We start from the raw sequence: 22,774 nt of genomic DNA on the forward strand, positions 1-22,774 counted from the left end.
TTTGTTTTTTTTTCTTGATAACTTTTACATACTAACTTCGATTTTAACATATAACATGTCCACGAATTCGTATTAACGTCCTCTACGACTTCCTTAAAGTAATTTTCCCAAAATAATTTTCTTACAAAAAGTCAACTCTAGGGTCTTTAACAGTAAACGGTAACTCAAAACGGTCAAAGGTCAAAGTAACTCAAAAGTAAGTAACCGTAAATTAATTTAATAACCGAGATGTGACAAGGTGACTACCTTATATAATAGGCTTTTAGATAAGAAATAGAGAGGATTGGATTAAAACAACTTGATACACCTTCATACATTGAGTGGAAGATTACACTATCCTTATATAGGCTCAAGAGTTGCCTCTAGCTCTTCCTAACTTATAAACACGCAACCTTTTAGTTCCCAAATGATAACTAAAAAACTCATAACGGTAGCAACATAAATCCTAAACTCCAAAAGACCATAACTGAAATTCTAATTTATTCTGAAGAAAACTAAAAGATAATTTTGGTTTAATAGTCCTTCATAGCCTCCCGTAAACCAAAATAATTTTTTCTCCAAAAAACGTTTACTCCTCCATAGTTTTGCCTTCCAAATCCACAATCTTGGGTGCCGGTGCATACGCGGATAACTCAACAGTCATGTTAGCCACTATGATTTCAAGAGCTTGAACTTTTTCTATGTGTTCTTCTTTTTCCATTTTCAAAGAATCAACCTTTTCCTTGAGAGTCCATAATTCCTCATAGTTGAACGCAATCACTTTGATCTTCTTTTCTTCAGAGAGAAATTTCAGCCCGATATAAGCTGCATCATATTCAGCTGTCTTCTTAGTAAGTTGCCAAGTGCCTGTAAATTCCGGAAAAGAACCATCTTTTGTTGTAATGGAACACTTGAACCTTGTTGCATGAGATGGTCCATCCAAAATGGTAGTGAAAATTGGTTCCACATCAAGCTTCTTACAAGCATCCTGGAACACTTTCTTAAGAGGCACAATGATTGAGTAGGCCATGTTCGACATAGCAAAAAACTATCCTTAAGGGAGTCACTCTTCCTCTTCCAACCTTATTCCTCCCAATATAAATTCTTAATCGTCCTCCTACCTCTCCTTGCTCAACCTTACTTGAGGGAGCCAAAAAACATCCAACCTTATTTCTCCTTTCTCATCCTCCTTCACTTCTTTCACCACTCCTTCATTTCTTTCTCATCCTCCTTCACTTCTTCCTCACTTTCTATTTCCTTTTTCTTCTCCCACGTCTCTCTTCTATTTTTCTCTTCTTTCTCCTACATTCATTTTCTTTCTCCCACTTTTTCTCCTCTTCTCCTTACGATTTTCTTCTCCTCTTTCTACTCTTCTTCCTCATCTTCTCCTTGTTGTTCCTTCTCCCTCTTCTCTTCTCCTTGACTTCTCTTCTTCCTTCGTTTCGATCTCCTTCTCTTCTCTTCCTTCTCTTCTCTTCCCATTGTCTTCTTTTCTCCTTGTCTTCCTTCTTTTCTTTCTGCCCTCTTTTGCTGTACTTTGCCTTCACTCCAGATACCTCTTTCCACTTCTTTTCCATATGCACCGGACACACCAAACGATAGTCAATGCACGAAAATTATACAGCGCACCCGGGTGCGCCGCGCACCCGTCCATCTCCGCCGTCCATTTGACGCGGACTTGGTAGAGCTTTTTGACTTTTTCAAAATGGACAGCGGAGATGATGGGTGTGCGGCGCACCCGGGTGTGCGGCGCACCCGGGTGCGCTGAATACGCTCTCGTCAATGCAAGATTTCTTCAAGGATCGATCGAGCCAGTGGCTCTGATACCACTTGTTGGCATATTTGACTTGGAGGTATAGATAAACATGAATGTTGGGAGGACTAAAGGAATAATGCGGATTGAAAACATATAGACTAAACAGGTAAGAAACTTTAAAATTAGAACATAATATGAATGGAGATGTGCAGCCCGAAGGCATGCACAGAGCTCCTAGGCTTATCAAGGTGACTACCTTAAAGAGTTATAGAATAGACTTTTAGATAAGAAATAGAGAGGATTGGATTAAAACAACTTAATACTCCTTCACCCTTTATAGGCCTCCTTGTACCAGCTCTCTTACAATTGAGCTCAGTCTGCTGCAACGGGAATCTATTACCGTGTATTACGTGAAAAATGCTTGGTCCAATGACACCAATCTGTTCATTGAAGGAGCAAAACAGACTGCAGATTAAGTTGCAGATCTTTGAATTCAGATTCTTCCAAGAAGCTTATATTTCATTATTATTGGTGGCAAGTTGTTGACTTCTCATCTCTCAGTCACGTATGGTCGGTATGGATCAACTACAATTCATTCAAGATTCTGATCGACGAATGTTAACCTTTTCATGATTGATGTCTCGCTTATATCTCCACCAAGATCTTTGATTGAGGCAATGCTACCATTGCTACAAGCTCATGGTTAACATATGTATAGCACCATTATAAAGAAAAAAGAAAAAAAACCACCAATGACATATTGGTCTAGCGTTCAACAGCTTGGTAGAAGTTGAGTTAATTTGTTCTTTTAGATCCATCACTTTGGAAATTATGCAAAAGGGATGAAGTTGGAATCTGAAATAACTCCTGTATTTTTGAAGGTTTTCAATGGCAAGCACACATCAGTACCTACTACCTACCACATTGCAATATAATTTTCTTAAATATGCATGTTGTGTCATTTTCCCTTTGTTAAATGAGTTATCATAATTAAATGAGGTATCATTTATTAGTACTATTAGACAAGTGTTATCTATTTTATATGCAAAAACATAGTCAATGTTCATTTTTCGTTATAGTCGTTTGCCTTTAATTTACAAGGAAATTAAAAAGTCTTCCTTTCAGTTTTACATAACAATCTAACGAAAACAACAGCAACATGCCAAATAGACCAAAATACATTCTTAAGTTTTTTAGTTTATGTCTGTTGGATTATTATATAAAACTGAAGGAAGACTTTTTATTTTTCTTGTAAACTGCGACTATACGAAAAAGAAAACAAAAATTGACCGAGGGGGTGGGTTACTTTGACTCTTTTTTTAAAAAACAGATACTTTGACTCATATTTAGAAAGAAAATTATAACTCTGACGGAGGGGGTGCAAATTGGTATATTTTGTCAAGTTGAGTAGATAAAGTTACGCAATTGCAAGTAAGGGGTTAAAATTGACAATTATAAAAAGCTTAGGGTGTATTTTGTCTATTTCTTATGGTCTAACGTTAACAGGTGCCCTCCATTTTGTCTCAATCAAACCAAGTGATCAGCATGTAGGCCGTGTTTGTTTCACCGGATATAGGACCCGGATTTCATTAAACTTCACCTATCTGGTCACATGTTATGTTTGGAGGCCCAGACATGGTCAGACCAGAAAATTTTATTCTTGTCAAACATGGATTAGAAATCCTTTATTAAAATTATCCAACTTCGTTTCGAGAAAGGCCGAAACTACAACAGCTTCTCTTCCTCAGCGAGACTGCGACTATCTCACTGTTTTTCAGGCAAAGATATCGTCATCATCTTCAATCTCCAAGACTCCAACCTTCATACACCATCCTCTTCAACCTCCAAACCTCCATCTACTACCTCATCTAAATCATCAATTTTTCATCTGATATCTTCTTCTATTCTATTCAATTTCTAATAGTTCTCTATGTACGTCTCAATTGACGAAGTACTCGATCGGTGCCCCGCTGCAATTGCAACCAACTTACTGTGGGATTTCAAGAGTGAATTTCATCTACCATCATCGATCTTGAGATCTCAACTCTCTTCTTCTCGTTCTTCCAGTTTTGATCGAAGCGGCGTCAAGTAGTGACGAGATAGATCCAGCTCCATTTCACCTCCGTTCTGCCCATGTCGGCTAAGAGTTGCAGCGGCAGCAAGGTTTGAGATTAGAGATTCTAGGCGTTGAAAGAGAAGTCAGAGTCTCTTGGGCTTTTTCTTTTTTAACAGTAATTTTGCTTTGGTTTCTCTGAAAAAGAAAGTATTCCATTCCTATTCAATATCTACTGTAACAAACAAACGGTAAAGGTTAAGGATTTCATTTAAAATCAAATCTTGTACTAATCAAATCCATCTCTATATCCTATCACAATCTAATCTGTGTTCCCAAACGTGGCCGTAGAGAATATATATGTCCCAGTTAAACCAAATGATCAGCATTTAGAGACGGAACCTGCTTCTTACCTCTTAAAATAGTCTTGAACTTCTTTGCTGAAGGCTTGTTGTTTTGTATCTTTTCTTTTTTTTTTGTGTGGAAATGGATTTCATTTGGAAAATCCTAGCTATGAGCCGAGGTTTCTGGTTCTCTTATCTGAAGTATTCTAATGCTCTAGGTTTCGTACCCAAAGTATTCTATCATTTTTATTATTGAAGTTACATTGATAGGAAAAAAAATGAATTAATGTATTGTTTTTTTTTTTAAAAAAAACAATTGGTGGATTTTCTATTTTGTCTGAAGTTAACATCTAATTACTTGATAGCAGCCCATTGGTAGTTGTTTATTTCAGCCACAACATTAAAGAAGCCCGTAGTTTTCCATTGACCTTTACAAACATATAGGAGATGAACAAAATGAGAATCACAAGACTAGAGAAAGTGACTTGTAAATTTTTATATTGGTGTTGGTTGGATCAGAACTCCACCGTATATTCACTTGAAATACCAACTTGAAGCTGCAATAATATAAATTAAAGGGGTGGGATTCTTAATAAAAATAAACAGACAACTAGACGACCACCTCTCTATATAACGGTGATGTTTTCCGAGGATAATTTGCATAGCTTGTTTCCCCAAGTATAACATGTCTCGAATATTCATGCAATTCCCTTCTGCACTTGTCGGTGCTCTCGCTGTGATGATTGTCCTAGCTCATGCCCAAGATCAATTAGGTACTTACGTATTTTTATTTATTTTTCAATTTGATGGATTTTACGTGAGACTCTTGGTGTTTTGTGTGAGACTTATTATCTAATTTGTTAATTAAATAGTAAACGTGAGACTCTTGGTGTTTTGTGTGAGACTTATTATGTAATTTGTTAATTAAATAGTAAAAAAAAAATTTCTTCTTTTTTTAAGATCACACGGTTTCTTTCTTCTTTTTTTAAATCACACGGTTTCTTTAAAGACTTTTTAGACCCATAGATTAAACCGGACCGAAGAATCACCTCAGAACACTTTATCTTTCTTAGCCACCAACAATATATTGATATTTAACTCTAATCAAAGTCGACAAGATTTGAACCTGAGTATGGGGATCCGTATGTAAGCTTTTACTAGCTCAAGCACTTGTGGTAGTTTATTATGCATCCAATTAACAAACTATCATATTATACTCAAAGAAATAAAAATCTCAGATAGTGAGTAGAGTACATCTGATTTCCTTACAGTGATCCAACTTCTCTTGTTACTAAAGTTTTCTACGTATTATTTGTTCAGACTTCATCAGCATAGATTGTGGCCTACAGCAAAATTCGGACTATACACAAAGCACGACAACCATAAGATACACTCCGGACACAGATTACATTGATACCGGTGAGGGCAAATCCGTATCACGTCAGTATAATCCTGAACAACAGTTTTGGTTCGTCAGGGTCTTTCCTGAAGGAACTAGGAATTGTTACAAAATCAACATCAAAAGCGGGCAAAAGTATTTGCTACGGGCAAGCTTTGGGTATGGAAATTATGATGGGGAAAAAAACTTACCTGAATTCGAACTGCATCTTGGACCTAATTTGTGGGATTCTGTGGTATTTACTCAAGTGAATGAAACCATAATTAAGGAGCTCATACATGTCCCTGTGAGAAATTACATACAAGTTTGTCTGGTTAACATAAATAAAGGGGTTCCATTTATATCGACTATAGAACTCAGGCGTTTTCGTAATCATGCTTATCAAACGGAAGCTGCGTCTTTGGCGCTTATGAAGCGAATCAACATCGCAGAGAATGACACCGAATACAGGTGATTGAAATATAAAGCATGCATGAATGTTGTTCTTAATAGATGATACAATTACGATATTAAAGCATGTATGTCATTCAATTGCACTGCCATATATGACCTCCAAAGATGTTCTGAGATTGTTCTATGTCATTCTAGCCACTTTTGATATAATTGTGCATTACTTCTTTCTAACTTAGCTAATTTTTTCAACAAAAAAAAAAGACTTAGCTAATTTTAAAGTTTTATTATGCATAGTTTTAGGCTTTTAGCTAATTTTAAACTACAAAAAACAAAAAAAAAACAAAAACAAAAACAAAACAAAAAAAACTAATTTTAAACTAAATTATACATTAGTTTATAAACAAATTGTTATCCATGTATGTGATAGCTTTGTTTAATTATATATATATATATATATATAGTATATGTAAGAGAAATTTTATATACACACCCTTAAAAACTAATACATATTCTTTTCTTAATACATCACTTATTTAATTTATCATTTTGATATTTTACTAAATACACAACTTAAAGTATCTAAAATACTCTTAATCTAAAAAATCTATGAAATATCATATTGGGTGCGGCTATTGCCACCCGACCAAATATTTTGTTCACCCCACATTTCAATTTTAAACTAAATATTCTAACACTAACCCCACAATCAAAATTTTTTGTGAAAATATAATATTAAACTAAAATGTATAAAATCCAAACAACAACAATTCTCTACATATTTCAAATCAGATTTGAGAATCACTTTAATCTTCAACAAGTGGTTATTATAAATGTGGTGAGATTGTTCGTTCTTATTTTTATTTTATTTATGGCTTTAAGTGTAGCTTTCTATATATATATATATATATATATATATATATATATATTTATAATCATAAATAAGGAACTCAAGAAAGAGATCAAGGAGAACATAGGATGGGGGTTGAGAAGAATAGAGTTTTGCGTCAAATATATCGATGAAATATTTGTATATATTTTTAAATTTTATCACTTTTATAATTATAAGTTAAAAGAATAAAAATAAAAACCAGATTTTCTCAAAATTTTAAGGGCATAATTGGAAGTTTAAAGGTAAAAAATAAGACGTGAGGTGAACTGAGCATTTAGTAGGGTGCAAATAACCGCACCCTATCAAATTATGTGACTATATATATTAAGACTATTATTGTTGTATAATTAGTATATATTAACATTTTATAGATGTTCATATGTATTACTTAGGTTAGTTCTTGAGAAATCTTTACAAATTCATTGTTCATTTCAAATTCTTAAACATGAAAATGATAAACAAGATGAAAAGTACATATATGAATAACAAAATAGGTGTTCATATGTATTTACATCGTTTGACACTTTGACTCTCTAAACTTGAAAATTATGATTCTTTTATAGACAAAAAAAAAAATTAATTATCCAAATTTTCTTGCAAAATTTTTGTGTACTTTAATAATTTTCCTAAATAAGTTCTCGATCTTAAAAATTTAATTTGTTCTATAATTCACTTTATAAGTTTCCAAAAATAAGTTTTTGTTTTATATTTCACATTATTAGTTTCCAAATATAAGTTCTTTGTTTTTAAATATTTTAATTGTATTGCACATGTCTCTTTTGGTCATTTAACATACCAATCAAGTCTGATTTGAAATATCAAATAATAGGGATGTGTATTAAGTTATTTGGAATGTGTATTTAAAACCACTCATATATGTAAATACTATATATCATAATTTTGTTACCAGTGTCATATTTTACTTTAACTTAAATTATAGTCTAGTTGCACAATACTAACATCAGTCTCTCTTTATAAATGAGATAAACAAACTTGTTGTAACATATTAGTTGTTTATTTGGTTTAAAAAAAAATTATAATCGGGTTCAAATAATTGTAACATCAAAGGTACGATGAATAACCACTTTACCATTTCCCTTCTTTTTTTTTCTTTTTTTCTTTTTTCTTTTTTTTTTGTGAAAGGACAACCTTTTTTTTCTTTCAGTTTTCTGATGAAACATCTCTGTTCAGGTACCCAAACGATGTAAATGATCGAATCTGGACTCATGAATTCGGGGAAAATTGGAGCGAATTAAGTGCTTCGGCCCCCATCGACCCGGATCAAACCGATTACGAACTCCCATCTGTTGTCATGGGTACCGCTGCCACGCCACAATATAGTGCAAGCTATCTGAATATTTCCTGGGCGCCTGGCGTCGTAGATAAAAATGCATCATATTATATTTATATGCACTTTGCAGAAGTTGAAGAGGTCACCACCCGCCTGTCTAGAGAGCTCACTGTTACCATCAATGGAGAGCTTATTGATAAGCCATTTGATCCAGTTTACTTGAAAACAACAACCAAAAACACCACGATTGCTGCGGATGTAGGAGCATATTATTTTTCAATATATTCACCGGATGCGATTTATAAACCGATCCTGAACGCCTATGAGATTTATATGAAAAAAGAGTTCTTAGTATCAGAAACAAACCTGCAAGACGGTACATACTTCTTCCTCGCGCTATCTTTGTTTCAGTGTTTCCAGTGAAGCATGTGTAATATTCAGTATTACTCTCTCAGTCTCTCTATGGATATATTAATTGCTAGTTTAATTAATGATATACTTGTGGTTGTATCTAAATATATCAGTTGAAGCAATTACAAATCTCAAGTCAACTTATAAAATCGTTAAGAATTGGCAAGGAGATCCGTGCAACCCTCAAGTTTACCTATGGGAAGGTGTAATCTGTAGCTATTCTCACAATGACTCCTCACGAATCGTATCCCTGTAAGTATATATAGGTATCCCGATATCTATATAATTATCTTGTTGTTAGCTCAGTTAGATCACTTGCCAAAATAATCTGCACAACATGCAATCTGCAGGGATTTGTCATCGAGTAGATTAACCGGACAAATAGCTGATTCTATAGCTAATCTCACAATGATACATACTTTGTAAGTATATTCATCTCTAATATGTACTCATGCAAGTCGATTCTGAGTTCAAGATATAACAGAATATTGTAGACATCTATCTAGCTTCAATGGATTTGAGATGCCATATATGATTTCAGGGATTTATCAGACAACAAATTATCAGGACAAATTCCAGAATACTTGTCGCAGTTGTCAAAGTTAAAAATCTTGTAAGTAATTATTTTGTTGTACATAAATGTTAACATAATACATCTTCCACAAAGAGATTAAAAATATTATAAAAAAGTACTGCATCATTTTATTTTACCCACACAATCGGGTGTATATGTAGGCCGATATGTATGGCCGGCCGGAATCATGCATTCATGCATGATTCTGATTAGTATAATTCATGTTCTTATTTAGCATGCATATTCTTTGTGGAGAATGAAATTGACGTGCTCAAGAAAAGTTCTAACAACGCTACACGTTAGTCGTGCGGGCATCTAAGGACTGACGCCTAAAGAATTAGTCAGAGGACAAGCTATTCTTTTTGTTATTTTCTAAGAACAAATTATAAAAAGTTATAAAAGATATTATAATATTTGAAAATAGTAAAAATAGTTGAAATATGGATAAAATGTTTGAAGATAGCCAATACACATAAAACTCAGTTTTGACAAAGAAAAAAACACATGTCTGATTGCTCAGACACCGAACCGCTCAATCGGCTCAGACCCACCCAGACCTCGTAGGTGCTACCTAGTTGGCAGTTATTTTCTCCCAACAGACTACCAAAAACCAATATATAAAGTACTTTCTAGTTTCTAGGAAGCCCTTCTAGTGAGGACCTTTAAGTTGAGGACTTGGTGAAGACTTTTCAGCTTATCCCACCTTTCGATCTTATATCTACATCTTGACCGTTCAGTTTATAAGTATTTATGAGTAGATCATTTCTTCAAATTTTCAGCTATATTGAAAATTGTTAAAACATTCATAAGTGTGATTTATCAATTATGAACTTGAACGGTTCATATTTGACAGATTTGGTTCGTCCATTAATTGATCTAGTTTGTTATCTTAACGAACACCAATTTGGGTGAAAATTTGTATAAATGATCTACTCATATAAACCTAAAAACTGAACGGATAAGATGTCAAAATGTGATCAAAAATTGAGTCTTTTAAACCATAAACCGAAAAGTCATCACCAAGTCCTTAACTTAAGGGTCCTCACCAAAATGGCTCCCCTAGTTTCTATATATAAGAAAGTACTGCATCGTTTCATTTAACCCACACAATCGGAAGTACGTAGGCCGGTATAGAAATAACTGCATCGTTTCATTTCACCTAGCCCTTACTTATATGTAGGTAAGTGAGTTATTTAATAAAATATATATTTTTTGTTTAAAAGGTATGGTCTATGATGCATGGGCGCACCTAAGGGTTGCAGTCTACCTCCGGAAGTTTTTTTTATTTTTATTTATTTTAAATATAGGAATAGAGACCTTATTAATTATATGACATATATATTATTGTTCGCCTATAATGTGGGTTTGATGGTTGTGGATGCACTTGCGTCAATCCATTAAGATTTGTTTCGGTCCATTAATTTATTAATGTACTAAATGTTATAGCTCATCCAAAGGGGTTTACGCCAAAATTGAGCCATCAAAAAGAAACCCTGCCATTTGAAGATTTCTCCGCTTATTTTATATTATTAACCTCATACATATGCGACGCTTGTATTATTGGTGAATAGATAAAAACCGTGATAGTTTTCTTGTTACCATGTTCTTTCATTTTATATATGTTTTTCATTATAGGATGAAAAAAATCTCTTTTTTTTTTTTATCAAAAGAATTCAATCGATGAAAACTACATCACGGAGTATAAAGCGGCCACATCAAACCTCCCAAAACAGAAGGAATAATACCACACTCCATATTACATCACTAAGAAGCTAACTTGCTTCCGAAACTATGATATGAGAGAGCCACTCCGGCTCTAACAACCACCAATACGAAGCATAAGACAAAGAAAGAGCCTCCCTGGCCACACGGTGAGCCGCCTTATTACAAATTTTAGGAAGATAGCCCCACTTACAGACAAAAGAGACTTGGCCTCATCCAGGATGCCATCATCAGCACTAAGATCGTCCTGAGACTCTCCCAAAGAATTGAATACAGCTTGTGCATCACCTTCCACCAGCATGCGTGTGAAGCCAGCCTGTGACACAGAAGTGCAAACCATTCACCAATGCCACCATTTCACAAGAATGTGGACTCAAGAATCCTACCCCGAGCACAGCCAACACTCCCAGACATACCCCCATTTCATTGTGAAATACTGCTCCCGTCCCAAACACCCCATTTGCAGCATCCAAAGAACCATCAGCATTTAGCTTTACTAACCCACCACCAGGTTTAACCCACCTTTGCATCCCGCTAGCTGGCCCTACAGTCTCTACCCATCTGCTGTGCCTTTTCAGTATTGCCATTATATGTTTGGGTTGCTCTCATAAACCCTTCCCATCAATTCACTGCTCTTTCTAGCACTCCATTCAGTCCTCCCCCTCCAACCACCTCCCCATGAACTCTATTATTCCTTGCATGCCATAACAACCAAGTAAAACAAGTTATGTTTTGTTTAACAAAATCTCTTCCATTGTATGTAACATAGATACAAAACGATATATATTTTAGTTTTACTTAATTATATATATATATTAATTAATTATACATATCTTCATTCTACGATAACTGAGTCAACTCATAAAACTTAATGGGTCTAGAATCCCTTGTTCATATTTCATCCGCAAGAGCAACTCCAAAACCTTTCTTATATATAATTGGTGCATTATAGGGAAGTTAATGTCCATATTTCTCTAATCCCTCATGCTTTAACTCCAACAAATTTCTTATTTTACAACAATCTCCAAAATCACCATATCTCTTTCTTGAAATTTTAGAGAATGTTGTAAATTTGGAGAATTTCTTTTTCTCTTTCCTCGTATTGTTACAGGGAATTTGTTGGAGCAAACTTAATTATTATTATTATTTTTTCAAAAATAGAGAAGAATTGGAATATCAGAAACTCACTATAACAAATGTACGTGTAAGAAATGCGCCAACAATAAGAAACACCACAATCCGTAAATAAAATGCAAAATGAAAACGGATTAATAAATGCCGTATTGTGATGTTTTACAAAAAAATTAAGAGACCATACAAATCTTATTCTATATGGATTACATGTGCAGAAACTTAGAGAAAAATGAGCTCACAGGCTCGGTTCCTGCCGGGCTTATTGCAAAAAGAAATGATGGTTTGTCATTGAGGTATGTTCATTATCGATATTAATAATTTCGGTTTAGTTGGAGCCTAAACTCGTGTTAGAGTACTAGAATTTAATGAGGACACAAACAACGTTCTCCTCCTTAATTTTTCATATTTCTTTCACTTGATATATCCACTACAAGAAAAGGAAGCCTCGAAAACTTCACCAAACTGTGGATTGTCTATGTAGCTTATGTTGAGTTAACTGAAACAAATAAATACAATTGTTATTATAGGTAGAAGCAAAAAATAAAATAGAGAGATATGGAAAAAAAAAAAACGGATAGTTGAAAGTACATGATTGAATGTAATTATCGTTTCAAATTCCCACGTCAAAAAACAAGTAGATAAAAGAGTCCCGTTCATCCAGTCAATTGCCTTTGGATTAAGCCAACTTAGATCCTAAGGTGGAGAAATAATCATTTAACTTGAATTAAATTTATTATTTTATATTTGTTTAATCTTTTTTAATCACTTAAATCATCTTTATTAAAACCCAGAAAAACGAAGCACCTCTCAAAAAAGAAAAACAAAGCACCTCTAGTTTGCACGCAAACTCCTCCTCCATTTTGTCATCCTAGAATTGAATAGCCACAAACCCATCATGTCAATATGGAAGCCTTTCTAGTGATGACCTTTAAGTTGAGGACTTGGTGAAGACTTTTCAGCTTATCCCACCTTTCGATCTTATATCTACATCTTGACCGTTCAGTTTATAAATATTTATGAGTATATCATTTTTTCAAATTTTCAGCTATATTGAAAATTGTTAAAACATTCATAAGTGTGATTTATCAATTATGAACTTGAACGGTTCATATTTGACAGATTTGGTTCGTCTATTAATTTGATCTAGTTTGTTATCTTAACGAACACCAATTTGGGTGAAAATTTGTATAAATGATCTACTCATATAAACCTAAAAACTGAACGGATAAGATGTCAAAATATGATCGAAAATTGAGTCTTTTAAACCATAAACCGAAAAGTCTTCAACTTAAGGGTCCTCACTAGAAAAGACTCCCATATCAATATTGCTCTCCTGTTACAATCTTCACGTCCTCACCATCCCCAATCCCTCAAACAACGGTTGATTTGGAGATAGCACTGGTACCCAGTTTCTTCGATTGAAGATTCGGACCCTAAATTGCCTACCACATCCCCACTCTCCTGTTTTGGGCACGACAGAGAAGAGGAGATTTGGGCAAAGACACCCCTTGAGCGATATTTTCTGAGTTTGTGAGAAGATGAGATGGAACAGAGGAGAGGAGAAGACGACGGCTGGTTTTGGTACCACTTAATAATTAAAAGTGATTAGAAAATATAAAACAATTAGATTCTAATTCATTAAACCTGATTATTTCTTCACCCTTGGATCTAAGTTGGTTTAATCCAACGGCAATTGACCGAATCTCACCTGTGACAAGGTGAACGGGACTGATAGATAAAGTGATGCTTCTAAAAAAAATTAAAAATAAATAAATTTATAAGCAAAAATGAGTGACTTCGGCTCAGTTTAGGTAATTTTGTGAGTTTATGCTAATGCGCTGGTAAAAGACCAGTATACATAATAGTAGGAATTATAACGTTTTCGTTGATTATTAATCACTTGTTCATTTGTCAGTTTGTGTGGAAATCCAAGTTTAACGGGGCAGGTTCCTTGCGAGAAGAAGAGGAACCAGTTTGTTATTCCGGTCGTTGTGTCAATTATTGTCATGTTATTGGTCTCATCCATTGCAGCAGCTATATTGTGGAACTCTAAGAGGTTTCGTGGTAAGAAAATGATGCTAAATTTACTAATAAAATTATTAAATGTCTGATTCTGTGGGATATATACCGTGCATCCTAAGTTCTGAACAATGTCATATATGAATAGTAAGGATATATAGTACTAAGGTCTTTTTTCTTTTTCTTTTTCTTTTTCGGTTTATGTGGTTTAGCTCATTTGAAGTACTGGAGAGTTGGTGAAGCAGGTGCAATTACTGAATCTGAGATACATAATAGAAAAGGACACGATGTGTTTTTGAGTTTTAGAGGTGAGGATACACGCACAGGTTTTGCACGTTATCTATACGAAGCTTTAGAGAAAGAAGGAATCAAGACATTTTTTGATGATAAAAAGCTCAAGAAAGGAGATGAAATAGCAGTTACACTAGTCGAAGCAATAGAAGCATCAGAGATTTCTATCATTCTATTCTCAGAAAACTATGTTTCGTCAAGTTGGTGTTTGGCTGAACTTCTACAAATCCTTGAATGTAGAAAGACAAAAGATCAACGAGTCATCCCAGTTTTTTACAAAGTAGATCCATCACACGTACGACATCAAACTGATAGTTTTTCCCTCAACAAGTGGATAGACAAAAGGCATGTCAATGTTCCCGTATGGGAGAAAGCTCTTACAGAAGTAGCGAGTTTGGTGGGATTTCATTACAAGGACGGGTATGCTATATACACGAAATTTAAATATTGTGAGAGCTGATCGACTTATATTTTTGCATTGTGTCAACATGTGAGCTTAAGAATGAAAAGAATCATTCTATTACAAATGACATACTTCTATATATAACATATATATACACTCAAGTTAGTAATAACAAGGTAAAAAATTAAAGAATGTAATTGATTATGATAAAGTTAAATCCAACTAAATTTTAGCTCAATATTTGAGTTTCAAATTGATGCTAAAATTGAGAAAGATACCAAATTTAGTTTTATATCATCTGAAGGGCAAATCAGAGAAACTAAAAATTGAAGAAAACTATTAATTATAGACATATGCTCTATATAGTAAATTTGCTTACGTGGAGTGGGTGTAAAATGAAAGAAAAATATATATGGGTTTATCTTAAAAGAGGTCAAGTATTTTGGGTTTTTATCTAATTTTCTCTTCTAAATATGTATTTCAAAACTGACAGGTATGAATTTGAAACGATCAACAAGATTGTTAAAGAAACATCAGATGCCAAGGAGCAAAAGAAGGAAAAATCACTTGAAAGGTTCGTCTCAATACGCCCACCAGGTGGAAATGACGAAATAGTCATCTACATGACTTCATCAGCTAAGGACAAGAATTTCCAGAATTGCCAGTTAATGCTGCAGAGCTTAAGCCGATTTGACCCGCTGAAGCTTTGGCAGCAGCGTGACGTTTCAGAGAAAAATTTCAGACAAGAGTTGAAAATGATGATGAAAAAAGAGCTGCCTCCTCCAAGAATGTTTTGTGAAAGGAAAATATGTGGGTGGGTATGACGAGGTGAGTAAACTTATAAAAGAAGAGCCGTGGTTCTGTGAGACTCTTCTTAAGTTTCCAAATATAGATGAGAGGAGTTTGCATGGTCAGGACGTGGTGCAACAAGCCGGGGCAATCATCAGCGTCTCAGAAACAGAGATCAATGGACGTGGTGGTTCACCAGTATAACTGGTGTTCATAGTGCAATGAAAAGGTCGCGACCCTTATTAGTTCTGTCATGATCTGATGTTCACAGTCGACTTTTGTTGCATTTTCTAAGTTCTGTGTATTCTCATAGGATTACATTGTTGTGTGAAGAACTCGTCGATGCTCTCTTTCATTTTGTGTCAATGTCTTTGCATTTCTTTCATGTCGATCAGATATTCAGATGTACGTTGTGGTCAAATAATGTAAGAATCAAGTATTAATTTCTTTCGTACTAGAAAGTGTTATATACAACACAACCAATGGATTATGAATGTGGTGGTTTGAGGTAGTTTCTATTGTTTTGTTACATACGTACGTATATAAAATCGACGATGGTAATGCATCTTGAAAGTTCTTATAATCCCAGCATCACAAGGTTGAATATTTGATGTTGTGTAGTACATCGAATAAAGTAGTCTATATATTGAATAACGTATACGTAAGAAATTCGACAACATAGTATATACTGCCGCGGAGCATTTATCTCCTGGTCTACAGTCTTGCTCTCACCACTATCAATGAAATCTGCAGAGAGGATGTGAAGCGGACGTCCGCACTCCAGCTTAAAGTGCGGACGTCATCCGTTCTCCGTCGTCTCACGCCGGCGACGGCTTCTCTCCTTCCCAGACGACAGCACAGGCTTCCAGGACGGCTTCTCTCCTTCCAAGACTGGCCGGCGACAAGTTTTTTTGGCCAACCTTGATCAATCATGATGTTTTCCGTCCAAAGCTTCAATTCGGCCGGAAAACTTGTCGCCGGCCAGTCTTGGAAGGAGAGAAATAGTCTTGGAAGCCTGTGCTGTCGTCCGGGAAGGAGAGAAGCCGTCGTCGGTGTGAGACGGTAGAGAACAGACGACGTCCGCACTTTAAGCCGGAGTGCGGACGTCCGCTTCACATCCTCTCTGATGAAATCTGTGTCCGGAATGTATCCAATTTTCGTGTTGCTTTGTGTATACTCCTTATTTAGTTGGCCACAATCAATGTTGATGAGACCTGAAAAATACAATACATGAATAGGAAACCGATCCGAACCAAACCGTGCCTACCCTTGAAAACTAGTTCCTCTTTGTCTTTTTTTTTTTAGAAAGATAAACTTTAGGAAAGTGAAATCTACACTCCCTAAATTGAAATCCATACTCCCACTTACCATTTTAGGTAACTTAAATTTTGTCCTTAGTGAATCAAATTTTGTATTCTTATAAGAATGATTACTAAAAATAGAAAGTAGAAGTGTGGATTTCAATTCTCAAACTTTCGGTGGAGGGATCGGAGGTTTGTCCTCTAATTTTCGATCGAAAAGGAACATCGTATCTCCAATTTTCAGCCTGGCTTGCGTGAAGCAAAGCTAGGGTTAGGGTTCTTCACCATATCTCTTCTTGGGTGTGAATCCGCCTCAGGATTTCGATTTCGATGGGATTCAAGCTTTTGTTCTCTCAAGTTTGAGAGTTTAGTGTGGGATACTGTCGTACGTGTGGTTCTTTTGAACATGTAGGAGGGGTGTGTGTTGGTTGATCTTCCGTCGGCTGTAGATTCTGAGCGCGCAAGTAGTAAACCCTAACCCTAGGGTGCCTACAAATTTGGCAGGGGGTTGCTTGTTGCGATGTGGCTCAAATTAATGTCATGTTTTCTAGAGGTGCAGTATAAGAGTATTGTTTGAATGATAGAAATTGGCTGCAATATGCACAAGGTAAATGCATGAGGAGTTAGTCATTTATTGTGCTATGGAACTAGATATGGCTAAGGAGGTGCATCCATATTTGAAGAAAGTGAATAAGCTAGTCTACATCCATGCACTATTGTTGTGGGAATGCATAGAGAATGAGTGAGAACATGCATACAGAGAAATCTATAGTTGAGAACTATAGATAATAGTTTGAGACTGTTGGTGTAGAAACATTGAACTGAAAAGATGGAAAAGCTAGACTTTGCTTTTCTTCTATGCATGGTTCTACATGTTATAAGAGAAGGAGTTGGCTATAAATAGCCATTCGACATTGGCATTGTGTAGTGTGGTATCTAGAGTTGTAGTCTCTTATATAGAGAGAATATCATTCTCTATTAAGTGTTATAAGAGAGTTAGCTTTACTGGGTATTGAGAGTGTGAGCTGAGAGTGGTGTACAAGGGTTCGAGGGTTCGAGGGTTCGAGGGTTCGAGGGTTCGGGTTTGGGTTATAAACTTAAGTGAAACACCTTGTATTTGGTTCTCAGTATTCTCAATAGTAAAGAAAGATCGGATCACGCCCTGTGGATGCACCTCAAAGAGTGAGAGAACCACATTAAATCTTGTGTTGTTGTGTGTTGGTTTTTCCCTATTATAGTTGCATTCTCGATATCGTATCTTGTTGACTAATCCGCTGTGTGAAACCCAACATTGCTGGCTTTTTCTATACGTGGCATGTCTGTTACTTATATATATGGAGGCCTAGGCCTCAAAATTTCGGACGAAGGCAGCAACAACTCCAACTCTGGACAAGCTTGTGCAGATGTAGGAGGGGATCTCTTTCTAGAGAAAAGAGGAGGGCGACTGAAACACTAGTTACGCTATTAATCAGTATTTATGCTGAACGTAGTAAATTAAGCTCTTACTACTGCTTCCTCTTTGGTTCTTGACTTCGGAAAAGAGTCAAAAGATCTTGCTTTTAGCCTAGGGCTCTCTCAGTCAGGCAGGAAGAGTAATCCCAGGAGCACATTGACAGTGGCGGAACCAGGATGTGATCTCCGGTTGGGCTAAATTTAAGACATATATACAGATATATATTCTTTTTTAGTTAAAAATGCTTCCTAAAATATAAACGGTTTTTTGGGAGGAGAAAAAATGATAAAAAGCTTTTAAGACTACTAATGAAGTAATGTGTAGAAGAAAAAAGTGAGTAAAAGGAAGAAAAAATGAGTGAAATAAGAGAAAAATAGAAACTGTTTAAGGAAATTACTTTCCTGTCCTTCTGTTATGTGTCTTGACCTAATCGTTTCCTTATTAGAATAGATTTCAGTATTGATAGATGTTCTAGATCCTTCGGGAGACTCTATGTAATGCCTATAAATAGGCCTTTCTATCAATAAATGAATAGACCGTTATTTCCGTTATACGTTCTCCTTCAACACGTCATCAGCCCGTTGTTCTACCCTGAGTTCATAGCAAAAAAAAAAGGAAAACCCTAACCCTAGAAAACCAAAACCCAATATCGGCCGATGAAACTTTCAGTACTTGGCCGAACCTGAAACCCATCATATAGCCCTTGTTTCCAGGATTCCAAATCCGCCAGCCTCACCCCAAGAACCGGCCGAAACAGTACCGAACCGGTCACCGGAATATCCGAACCGTCTGTCTCACTAACGCCGCCGGTTCACGCCCTTCCCGGAGTCCGATTGCCTCCAAATTTTGTCACCAGTAGCGCGTTGTTGTCAGAGTTCTTGTATCAAAATTTCACCACAAGAACCGGTCCAGAAGTTGGTGAACCGCTCAACAGACCGACGGTAACGCATAAGAAGAAGAAAGAAAAAGTTCTCAAAACCCTAATATCGCAACGCCACAATTGCGCGCCTCCGTATACGCCGTGTTAGGCGGTCTTCTGCTACATCTTGTCAACAACAAATCTCGAAGGTTCCAAGCACTTTCATGCCGGTCTCCGAAAGCAAATTATCCGGCAATCTAAACGAGGTAATTTTTTTTCTAAAAGTTGCTGCTTTCAAGTTTTTAATTTCATAGTCGGGCTTCGTAGCCTTCTTCTCCATCCCACCTTTCTTTATAACGTGGGACGATATTGAGGGATTGGGACCCCTCATATCAAGTTTGATTAGTGACGGTTTTGTCACGGTACAACTAAAAAAAAAACAAGGGAAGAAATCGATTGTGACGGTCTAACAGTCACGGTTTTTCGCATCGATATTGTGATCAGTACATCTTGGTTCACGTTCTAATTCCATATACTTGATTTTAGTATTCAAATTCTCGATACTAACTATCTCCCTTATCTTTTGTAGATGACCGAGCCATCTAGGCCAGAGTTTGAAATCCTTGATGCTCAAGGAAAAGAATATCATAGGTGGGTGTCGAACGTGACTCACACGTTCGTCGGTAAATGATACACCACCACAATTTTCCCTTCGGATGTTCCTAATACTCCTCCTCCCAGTTTGGAGACCAAAGCTCAAGCCCTCATGTTTTTGAGGCGTCATATCCACCCAATTCTGAAGAAGCAGTATTTGAAACAAAAGGATCCCAAGGATTTATGGGACGTTCTAAAGCAACGCTTCAACAATGTACATGATGTACAACTCCCAGAATTGACTGCGCAATGGGAAACCTGTCACATCCCGACCCTTATATTTTTACCTTATTTACTAGCTTGATTATAATAAGAATTTTACCGTCTTCGTCATTGAGTTAATAGTTTAATTGGTCCCTAGAGGGGTTTCGGGGACGATAATGTGCAGAGGATTATTCGTAGGAGAAAACTTCGACGACGGTAAAAATAGTAAATTTTAGCTAGTAAAAGGTAATTTTTATTCGGGTATTATTTTTCGAGGTGTTTTGTTTTTAGAGTTGGGTAGATTATATAGGTGATGGACCGGGTTGGTGGTCAGGCCCAAACCCAGCCCTCACTTTTTTTTCTTTTTCTTCCTCTCTTCTTCCCGGTTTCCTCCCGAGCCTCTCCCCCGCCGGAAACTTCTCGCCGTCCGTACGCCGCCGTCCGGCCACCATCTGCTGCCGCTCCGGTTCCGTTCGGTTGCCCTCCGACCCAGCTATCTTCCAGGACCGGTGGCAGCCCCCCTAGCGCCGCCGTGAGAGAGCGGTGCCGCCCGAAAGGTTAAACTGCCCCGAACTTCCGGTCGTCAGAACTCCCTCCTCCGGCCACCGAAACCGGTGATCCTTGGCGCATTTTGTAGCCCTCCTCCCTTGCAGCAACCCCTCCAATTAGCTCACTCCCTCTTGAGCTAGGTAAGGAGAAATGTAGAGTTGAATTTTCTAGGACTTTTAGGATGTTTTCGTTCGATTAGCCTAGTTAGGCTTGGAATTGGGTGATGTGCTGGTTAAGAAAGTTGTAGAGCATGATGAGGAGATTATTCTGTCAAAATTTCATAGGTTTTGGAGGTCGCCGGAATTGGCCTCCGGCCGCCGTTGCCGGCGGCGGCGGCGCCGGTTAGGAGATTTTTAGGGTTTTAAGTTTGGAATATTAAGGGGAGTTTATTGATGTGATTTATGGAATTTTTGGATGAGATTTGGATAGGTTTGTGAATTTCCGAAGTTCGGTATTTTTGGCGGTTAATTAAGGTAGAATCCGGCCGTAGGATTTAAGTCGTATTTTTGGGAGGTTGTATTTACGACTGTCGAGTATGATATTTAAGTTCGGATCGTTTCGATTTAAGATTATCGAAGTTAGGCGAGAATGAGCGTGGTTACGGCTCATAATTATTTTGCCTATTTTTGAGTACGTTCTGGATTTTCGGTTGAGAAATTAATTTTATATTTGGAACAGGACGTGAGGAGGCTCGAGCAGACGAGGCCCCAAATCGACATCAGGCTTAGGCCTAACTTGTGAGTGGACTTTAGTTTTAAATAAAATGCATGCTAGAGTTCATGGTTTAATAATTAATGTTGTGGAACATTTTGACGTCATTTTAATTTTGACGAATTTTATTTCTCTTGGAGAGTTACCGAAAATGGGATTTTCGGTGGATATAAATATGTATTTATGAGAGAGTATGTATATAAAATGCTAGCTAGCCATATGTGTCTGTCCACCTTAATGGCGTAGCATATAGCCGCATTATGGTGTGACGTGAGCGTTGGACGTGAGCGTAGTAGCCCTTATTTAGACCCATTGAATTTATATAGGGAGTATGGACGAGTGTAAATACATACATATATTATAGAGTCTGAGAGGCTCGATATTTTATGAGATAAAAGTTTTATCGCTTGCGGCATGCATTCGATTTTTCCTTAGAAATTAATTTGGGGAAACATAAATATTTTATTTATTATTTTATTTTTGTCCACTCACTCTAACGTTATTAAATGTTTTCCCCTGGGCCCTTCGTTTTAAATTGCCCAGTCTGCAGAGTTCGGGTTGGATCTAGTAGGAGGCGAGGCATAGTCACCCGCATTTCTACCAGTTTTCGTCAGTAGGTTTCCTGTTCAACCTACTCGTGTTTTCTTGCTTCCGCTAGTGTTTAGTAGCTCTGAATACTTTGGGATTATTGTATATTATGTGTAGAATTTCTGAAGGATAATTATGTGATGTTTGGACGTGTTGTATTAAGAGTGTAATTTGGAATTTTCGAGTTAGGGTTGTCCATCTGCAAGGGAGATTTTCTCAATCTTTTCAGTAAATTTTCCTTGGAGTTGGTCCCCCGCACGACTTACTCCGGGTTTCAGGGTGAAATTCGGGGTGGGTCATGTCAAAACCATTCGTTTGCTGGATTTTGCCAAAGTTGAGGACTACAACCAAGCTATGTTGGACCTCCAGGCAGAGCTTAGTTTTTGTGGAGTTGATAAATCCGAGCAAGATATGATTGAGAAGACCTTGAACACCTTTCCCTCCTCCATGAGCTTACTTGCTCATCAATACCGTCTTGAGTATGAAAATGAAAGAGTTAAGACTTTCAGTGACCTCATGAATATACTTCAAAAAAAGAGAGGCATCATGAGATTATTCTCAACAACAATGCAAGGCTGGTTGGGACCAAGAAAATCCCTGAAACTTATCAGGCTAGTGGTGGGAAAGCTCCAAGGCAAAAGAAAAACGATCGGGCCGCACCTTATGCACGTGGGCAATCTGCAGCACGTGGGGGCGGCAAAGGGAACCAGCAACGCGGTCCAAACCACAGCTTCACATGGAAGAGGGACGGCGGCACCACCGCCAACAACCAAGGAGGGGGCCGGTCCGGCCCTGGCTCTAGTAGAGGTGGAAATCCTCCACCTAACTCTGTCAAACACAGTCGATTTTCTTGCTTCAAATGCGGTTCAACTATGCATATGCACAAACAATGTCGTGCAAGCAAGGAAATTCAAGATATCTACAAGAGGCATAAGCAGTATTTGGCTCAAGAGGCTAATTTTTACTAATGGAGATTATGAGATGGATAACGGAGACGCAGAGCTCACC

General features: G+C 36.8%; 1 protein-coding gene across 1 annotated transcript in view; it reads left to right on the forward strand.

Moving 5' to 3' along the window:
* Positions 1–22,774, forward strand: part of LOC101296759 — a 44,570-nt gene that overhangs the window by 5,448 nt on the left and 16,348 nt on the right. Inside the window, exons 8-12 of the mRNA XM_004295825.1 lie at positions 12,161–12,238; positions 13,861–14,009; positions 14,177–14,675; positions 15,152–15,468; positions 15,551–15,645. Coding sequence (XP_004295873.1) covers positions 12,161–12,238; positions 13,861–14,009; positions 14,177–14,675; positions 15,152–15,468; positions 15,551–15,645 — 1,138 coding nt within the window. The remainder of the gene's footprint in view (positions 1–12,160; positions 12,239–13,860; positions 14,010–14,176; positions 14,676–15,151; positions 15,469–15,550; positions 15,646–22,774) is intronic.

Source organism: Fragaria vesca, linkage group LG3, assembly GCF_000184155.1.
Source record: "Fragaria vesca subsp. vesca linkage group LG3, FraVesHawaii_1.0, whole genome shotgun sequence".
NCBI classification, from domain to species: Eukaryota; Viridiplantae; Streptophyta; class Magnoliopsida; order Rosales; family Rosaceae; genus Fragaria; species Fragaria vesca.